This window comes from Sceloporus undulatus, chromosome 5 (genome assembly GCF_019175285.1).
Source record: "Sceloporus undulatus isolate JIND9_A2432 ecotype Alabama chromosome 5, SceUnd_v1.1, whole genome shotgun sequence".
Classification (NCBI taxonomy): domain Eukaryota; kingdom Metazoa; phylum Chordata; class Lepidosauria; order Squamata; family Phrynosomatidae; genus Sceloporus; species Sceloporus undulatus.
This window is the reverse complement of record NC_056526.1, coordinates 143,619,990-143,628,549: the sequence shown is the minus strand read 5'-3', so window position 1 is coordinate 143,628,549 and position 8,560 is coordinate 143,619,990. Positions and strand designations below refer to the sequence as shown.

The window sequence follows — 8,560 nt, the reverse complement described above, 5'->3', positions numbered from 1 at the left end:
TTCAAGTCATTTCTGACTTTTGGTGAACCTAAGCCAAAACCTATCATGGTGTTTTCTTGACAAGACTTGCTCAGATTTGCCCAAGTTCATCCAGATAGTTTCCATAGCTGAGTGGGGATTTGAACCCTAGTCTCCAGAATCATAGTCCAACCCTCAGACCACTACACTAGGTTCTACTGTAGGGAGGGCTAATGTTGGCATTAGCCCCAGAGCATATAGCTAAACTGAAGAAGTGCTGAGACTGGGGAAGCTAATGTGGAGGGGTAACAGGCTAATAAAATACAGAGGTCTTTTGTCAGAGCTGTAGTCTGTTCTGTTTATCTGAATTCTGATTATTACAATATTTTGAATCAAATCTGTTTAATGTCCGTAAATGAGTAAAATGATATTTAAACAACTCCCACTTTTCTTCTTCTTAAGGTAGTACATAGCAAATAATATTGCTCAACTTGTGAACAGATTCAAAGTGAACCATAAGGTTAACCATTAACAGTGGGCTGATGGATAAACCTATCATTAGCAAGCAAAGACACTTCATTGTGATTTCATTTATATATGATCACTAATTCGCCTTCTTGGTTAGCAGAGAAAAGTTGCTAAGATGTTGAAGCAAACAAGTATCATGAAACTACTGTTGCTCTTTCTGCTTTCCTTTGGCATAGTTAAATCGGATAGTAATTTGGACTATGATGAAGATGAGGTTAGAATATAACTTCTTCTAAACTGTATACTTTTAAATTTCAAAAACAGGGTCAATAGTAAATATATTGATTTAGAGGAAACCTTAATTTGTAGTCTAAACAAATTAAAGAAGGGTGTTGTGTATGTGTTTTAATGTCCATATATAATTTCTTATTCTGTCTCTCTCTCTCTCTCTCTCTCTCTCCCCTTTTATTTCCTGTAGGAATCTACAGCCACAACACTGGTAAGACTGATTTTCTTTACAGTTAAACTAAAAATAATAAACCATATAAGGGTTATTTGCGATGATAGATTAATAAATATTTGCTATTAATGTTCCAACAAACAAGTATGTTTTGTAAAATGTGTTAAATATTGGCACCCCTAAGTGAATTTTATAATTTGTTTTGGGGGGCAAAAGCTATCTGGTCCACTTTAGCAGGTTAACCTTATTTATAGTATTATTATATTTGTTTGTGTAATTAAAAAGAATTTAAAGCCAGTCTTTAAAATAAAATTTGCGTTAGTGTAGAAGTGTTCCTCATTCCTTCATGGGACAAATCAGTCTATGAAATATTTTAAAATAAAAGTGCAATGCAGTGATTTGAGCAATAGACTATGACTCTTCACACCAGCGTTCGGGTCTCCACTTGGCTATGGAAACCCATTGGGTGATCTTGGGCAACTCACATACTCTCAGCCCCAGAAAACCCTGTAATAGGTGTGCATCGGGGTTGCTATAAGTTGGAAACAACTTGAAGGCACACAACAACAAAAATACTTATTTAAAATACATATTTAACCTGCTACTTATTTAATCAATTCAAAGTTATATAATTTGGCAGCAAAGCATTTCTTAATCTCATAATGAGTCTATTTGAAATTTAATCTCTTCCATAATCTTAATCATGGATTTATTAATCATGTGAAATTACAGATGTTTTATCTTGAAGTACTGGGAATTAGACTCAGCAGAGTTTATTTCAAAACAGATAAATAAAAGAGTACTGTTAATATTCAAAAGATTCCATTCCCATCTTTTTCTTCTATGCAACACTGTGAGGTAAATTATTGTTATTCCCATTTTACAGTTTGAGAACAGCAGAAGGGAATCTACAGTTTGTTCCAGAAGTCTGAAATCAGATTTTCTAATTCCATGTCCAATGTTTCCACCTGTAGGATAGGGTCTTTATGAATAATTGTGCTCAGCAGAAAATGTGTATGCTCTCAATAGTTCTTCTGTATTTCCCCTTTAAATTACTGTTCCTCTGACTTACCAGACCCACTTTTATCCTTCTTTTCTTGATGCTTTTTAAGTTGTTCAGTGAGACATTTGTCTGGTTTTCTGATAAGAAGCATGAACAGGTAGTGGATTGTGATCTGATCAAGGAGTGCTTGCTGCCACCATTTTAAGGTGACCATAGCTGCCTTACATCCTTCAGTACTTCATCAGTACCTTTTTCTTTTACGGATTCTGTTTCTTGAGGCTCCTTGAATAGCTAAGACTAGTTATTAGTGTTATAATTCATTATGTTCTATGAGCTTCACACTGCATTTTACATGTTATTGTTTGGGAACCTCCACCCCTTTTGTATGTATGTATTTGATTTTTGTTTTGTTTTGTTTTGTTTGTTTGTTTTTCATTCTGGATATTTGTTGAGCATCACTGAATAATAAATAAATATTGCTGTAGTAGCTTTTATGCTCTATTTGTTGTGTGTTTTTAGGCATGTGCACACAGAAAACCTGTTTATTGTAGGAACCAAGTTATACATTTTCAGATAGATAGATAGATAGATAGATAGATAGATAGATAGTTGATTTAAGACCGGTTTAACAAAGTAAGAAGAAACAGTAGAAAGTGGGGAATCTGTACTGTCTGATGTTTATCTTCTCCAAATCACAGTGGCAGAGCTTAGAAAAGTTTCATTTTTGGATTACAACTCCCAGAATTTTGCAGCTAGCATAGCTATTGTTTCCTTTGCAGTATGCCACTCCTGTCCATAACTAAATTGCTGAATTCAGTCCTGTGAAAATTGTCTACCATAACAACAGAACAGACAACCATTTCCCAGTTGCTTATAGAATTATTCTTTAGTTACAGAGAAAAAGAATGGAAATCTTTGTGTATCAATTTTTGAACAAATGAATTGGGACTTTGCAGAGCTGGAGTATCCACAGATTCTTTAGCCACAATTCTTTATTCTTCATCCATTGTATTTAATGGGGCTTGAACATGCGTGGATTTTGGTATCCATGAGGGGTCCAGGAATACCAACAGCCCACTGTACCTTCTTTATACTCATATCCAGGATAGCTGTGTTGGCCAAATAACAAAGGCCAATAACATCCAGAATCCACAAAACAGTGAAACCTTTATTGTGTCCACCAAAATGCATAAAATATATGTTGCAAGCTTTTGAAGCTCCACTGACTTCTTCATCTGGTAAGGTGTTAAAAATAATATAGGAGAATTTTTTTTTATGAAGTTAGACACAGGTCTGCATTTTGTTAAGATGGCAGTGGTAGTCTGAGTATGGAGAGATATTCAGGCCATTCCTCCTTCTGACCATGTGATACTGGACGACAAAGTATTTTAAAGTTCAGGAAATTTGTTTAGCTAATGGAATATAAATTTCTTGGACTTTAAAATGCTTTAAAATACCTTTGCCTGATGAAGGATCCAGTGAAACCTCAAAAGCTTGCAACATAAATTTCATGCATTCTGTTTGACACAATAAAGGTATCACTGTTTTGTGGATTTTGAATGTTACTGTAATTTTTCTTTGTACTGTAGTTCCCAGATTTCTGCAGCCATCTTTTCCAATATTTGAGCCAATGCACAACATATTTTTTAAGTGTTGGTTGGTTTTGGATTATTATAATAGCAATAACAATAAGAACAATAAGTTTTCTTTCTTTTGATGCTGTTGTACAGGCTGAAGGTGAAGGTGAGGGAGTGGATGCCCGAGGTCACAGGCCACTTAACAAAAAGCGGGAGCCATTTCCATCTCTCAGACCAGTGGCTCCTCCTCCCAGTGGAGGCGTTAGATACCGACCTCGTCCAACAAAACCACCTGTTGCAGGCCAAAAGTACAAGCCAGTAGTTTTCCTTGATAGTGGAGGCTGCAAACATGCATCAGAAGAACTGGTAAGTGCCCCCCCACACACACACACACTTGTTGTTGAAGGCTACAGAATGCTGTTTCAGCAAATATGTCAAATATTCATTTCTGTGGATTTTGCTTTAGAGCTATTTTGCAACTTGCATATTCTAAAGCCTGTAGATAGTTGTATAAATACTGCTTTTATTAAAAAAAAAAGAATTCAGAAAGGTTTTAAAACTTTTCCTGTTTTCCATTTGTGATACATGCATACTTCCTTTTCCTATCCCTTTACTATTCCTGTTATGCTGAGGAATGTGGCGTAGTGGTTTGAGTGTTGGACTGTGAGATCAGGGTTCGATTCCTCGCTCTGCCATGAAACCCATTGGGTGACTTTGGGCAAGTCTCATGCTCTCAGCCTCAAGGGCAGGCAATGGCAAACCTCCTCTGAAGAAACCTTGCTAAGAAAACCCCTTGATAGGGTTGCCTTAGAGTCACCATAAGTTTGAAACAACTTGAAGGCACACAACAACATGTTGAAACTAGCTATAATGATGTGACTTATAAGTTAATTAATTTGCTTGGGTTTTCTTTATATGCACACATAAGGTGTCATTCCTCCATAAGGGCAGCACTTCCATGTGGTGAGATTCCACATCACTCAGGAATATGTGTAATTAAATCATCTGAGGGAAGGTCAATTGTATAGCAATTCCTGTTTCATATTTTAACCATCCACACACCCATTTATAATCCCAAATTGCATGGGATTGCACCATGGAGAAATATTTTCTGTACTGCTCTGTGTAAATAGGTGCCACTGAAATCCATGGTGCACAGAGGCCAAACTAGATGTGACATTAACTGTGTAAAAGCAAGTTAGCATAGACTTTTTTTCCCAAAGTGTTTGGAAATGGTACTTTTTCTGTTCCCCTAAGGGGCAGCAAACAGCAATGAGACTATTGGGTAAACAGGGGGGTTTGACCCTCCCTGACACCACGATCAATGTGTTCCCTTCAAAAATGCCTACCACTGAGATTTTCTAGTTGAGCCAATGGAGGATTTCCTCCCAGTAAAAATCACCATCTCAGTGGAAATACTTTAATCAGACACACATCAGGAAAGAGTTCAATTCTCCTTTCATACTTGTTGCAATCCCAATAACTATCAGAAGTTGTTATACATATATAATTTTGAAAAGGACATGAAAGGAAAACATATTTAATACCACATGAAAAGAAACTATGTTTAATAACGGCATTAAGACAGTGGATTTGTAACAAGATTGTTGCTGTTCATTTTAAGGGAGTACTATGTCCAACTGGATGTGAGCTGCGAACAGAGCTGTTAAAACAGGAGAAGTCAGTGAAACCAACTGTTCAGGATCTAACAGAAAAAAGTGAAGAGACTACAACAGTCCTCTTCATCTATCTATAGCTATGCTAATCTGCTGGACGAACGCTTAGCAAAAAGGCAAAAACAAATAAGAGGTAAACCCTATTGTATTGTTTATTATATCTAGAAATCTACTTACAGTACAACAAATCTGTTTATAGCACAAACAGGAGCCAGCATAGTGTAATTGTTTGAGCTTTGGAGTATCATTCTGGAGACCACAGTTCAAATCCCTACTTAGGAGTAGAAACCCACTGGGTGACATTGGGCAAGTCCCATTCTCTCAGCCTCAAAGGAAGACAAAGATAAACTACCTCTGAACAAATTGTGCCAAAACAGCCCTGTGATAGCATCACCTCAGGGTCACCATAAGTTGGAAATGACTTGAAGGCATAGAAAATTATCAGATAAGGATAATTTGTTCTCCTTCTCTCTTTATACTGTAACCTTCTGCTACCCACTGGTGCTGAACAGTAGAAGCTTCAGAACAGATTAAAAACATGGAATTCACTACTCCTGAGTGTAGTAATTGCTACCTACTTGGAATAATCACACAACATTGTGCCTCTTGTTGCTGCTGTGCATTTCAATTGTTGCCGGAGCACACCTTTTCATTGGTGGAAAAAAATTGTCAATAGTTCCCAATATTACTTTTCCATAGGATAGATACTGTAGGTCCCTTCCACCGCAGTTCCAATATACATGCAGTCATGTGGAGTGAATGAACATGGTTCTCCTTCTCTCCCCATTACCTCCCCTCTTTGCCTTACTATTCCCAAGCAGGCACACTGGGTAGGGCATACACAGAGGGAGAAAGGCAGGGTTAGTGAGGTGATGTGGAAAAGTGAACATGACCCCATGTATTGCCAAAGCAGCATAATAGCACAATTGCTGAGAAGTGTGATAGGGATTGTTTTCAAAATTTCCTGTTTTCTCTAACAATGTGATTATAGATAGTCAGTAGGATGGTGTGATAAAGTCCTAAGTGAACAGATCCTCACCCCAGCTTGATTATAATTTAGAAATAGGAAAAAGAGAGAAAACAGAGAGGTAAGAGAGAATTGGTCTTAGATTACCACTCTTTTAGGGTTTTTTTAAAACTGCTATTTACATGAATTTGCTTTTCCCCCCAGATAATCAGAATGTAATTTCTCAGTACAACAAGGAAGTTGAAGAACATTACACATTCATCAAAGATAATCTGGATAACAACATCCCAAGTAACCTAAAAGTACTTCGTGGAATTGTGGATATTTTGCATCAGAAATTATTAAAACTAGAAAATGCTATCACAACCCAGCTGGGAGAATGCCGTACTCCTTGTACTGTTTCATGTAATGTACCAGTGGTATCAGGAAAAGGTAATGACTCACATTCTCTTTTGCCTTCAAGATTGGTACATAGGCTATTTTGAGGATAGTTTGTATGAATGCTGCAACTTTTACAGCCACCAACCATCTGTTATAGCTACAGCCTCTGAATCCATATTGGCTGATCATGGTGTAGAGTTACAACCTTATTCTTCATTACCTCCTTGTCAGATATTTAAGATAAAAGTTTGTTGCACAAGCAAGGACTTTATTTTTTTACTGTCAAGGGCTGGATTCCTCAGCAGGTAATCGAGGGTTCTGCATGTTGTGTACAGGTTGATACAGAACCAGAAATGGATAGGGCCGTAGTCAGTAGTGGTGAGGCTATCCTCTTTTCAGTTCCCTTTATGCTACCTGGTCCTTTGATTCTCTGTCACTGTTTGTCTTTCCCTTTCTCCCTCCCCCTCCTCCTCCCATGTCATGTAATTTTACAACCAAGATACAATAGCATCAGTGTAGCCATTTTGACTTCCAGTGAGTGTTCAGGTTTAACTTGCTTTGGGACTCATTTATTTACCCTTTTGGCAGTCCATGTTCTATCAGTAGAATACTTCTTCAGCACCACATTCCAAATAAGCTGATTTTCTTCTTGTCATCTTTCTTCAGCTTGTCCAGCTTTCACAGTGTTATATAGAACATGTTCAGGATATGCACAAAAATTCAACAAAATCCAAAATCCACAAAATAGTTGTACCTTTACTGGGCCAACAAAAATGCACAAAATACACCATGCAGAATGCCAAAGCTTCACTGGCTTCTTCATCTGGCAAAGATGTTAGCAATCATATGGGAGAAGAAAGGTGACTACAGGCTTACATTTTGTCTCAGATATTATTTCTGCTGTCAGTTGAGATGGTCTGGAGGGATATCAGTGCAGTCAAACACCACTCCCCTTCTTGTCTATGTCAGAAATAGGGACAAAGGGGGGACAGGAAAACTCAGACAATAGAATTTTAAAATGTGTTTTATCACCTTTGTCCCTGGTCAAGAAGGGGAGTGGCCTTTCATAGAATCATAGAATCATAGAGTTGGAAGAGACCACTAGGGCCATCCAGTCCAACCCCCTGCCATGCAGGAAATCCAAATCAAAGCATCCCTGACAGATGGCCATCCAACCTCTGTTTAAAGACCTCCAAGGAAGGAGACTCTATCACCCTCCGAGGGAGTGCATTCCATTGTCGAACAGCCCTAACTGTCAGGAAGTTCCTCCTAATGTTCAGGTGGAATCTCTTTTCCTGCAGCTTGCATCCATTGTTCCGGGTCCTGTTCTCTGGAGCAGCAGAAAACAAGCTTGCTCCCTCCTTAATATGACATCCCTTCAAATATTTAAACAGGGCTATCATATCACCTCTTACCCTTCTTTTCTCCAGGCTAAACATCCCCAGCTCCCTAAGTCGTTCCTCATAGGGCATGGTTTCCAGACCTTTCACCATTTTTGTCGCCCTCCTTTGGACACACTCCAGTTTCTCAATGTCCTTTCTGAATTGTGGCACCCAGAACTGGACACAATATTCTAGGTGGGGCCTGACCAGAGCAGAATACAGTGGCACTATTACTTCTCTTGATCTAGACACTATACTTCTATTGATGCAGCCTAAAATAGCATTGGCCTTTTTAGCTGCCGCATCACACTGTTCACTCATGTTCAACTTGTGGTCTACTTGGACTCCTAGATCCCTTTCACACGTAGTTTCATTCAGCCAGGTGTCACCATCCTATATCTGTGCATTTTATTTTTCCACCCTAAGTGCAATACCTTACATTTCTCCGTGTTGAATTTCATTTTGTTAGCTTTGGCCCAGCTTTCTAGTCTATTCAGGTCATTTTGAATCTTGATCCTGTCCTCTGGAGTATTAGCTACTCCTCCTAATTTGGTATCATCTGCAAATTTGATAAGTATGCTCCCAATTCTGTCATCCAGGTCATTGATAAAGATGTTGAATAGCACTGGGACAGGACAGAGCCCTGTGGGACCCCACTGGTCACTTCTCTCCAGGATGAAAAGGAGCC

General features: G+C 38.4%; 1 protein-coding gene across 1 annotated transcript in view; it reads left to right on the top strand.

The window, feature by feature from the left end:
* Positions 1-546: 546 nt before the first annotated feature.
* FGB (fibrinogen beta chain) overlaps positions 547-8,560 on the top strand; it is a 17,939-nt gene continuing 9,925 nt past the window's right edge. Inside the window, 6 exon segments of the mRNA XM_042470177.1 lie at positions 547-700; positions 905-925; positions 3,620-3,832; positions 5,091-5,174; positions 5,176-5,275; positions 6,314-6,541. Coding sequence (XP_042326111.1) covers positions 602-700; positions 905-925; positions 3,620-3,832; positions 5,091-5,174; positions 5,176-5,275; positions 6,314-6,541 — 745 coding nt within the window. The 5' untranslated portion in view covers positions 547-601.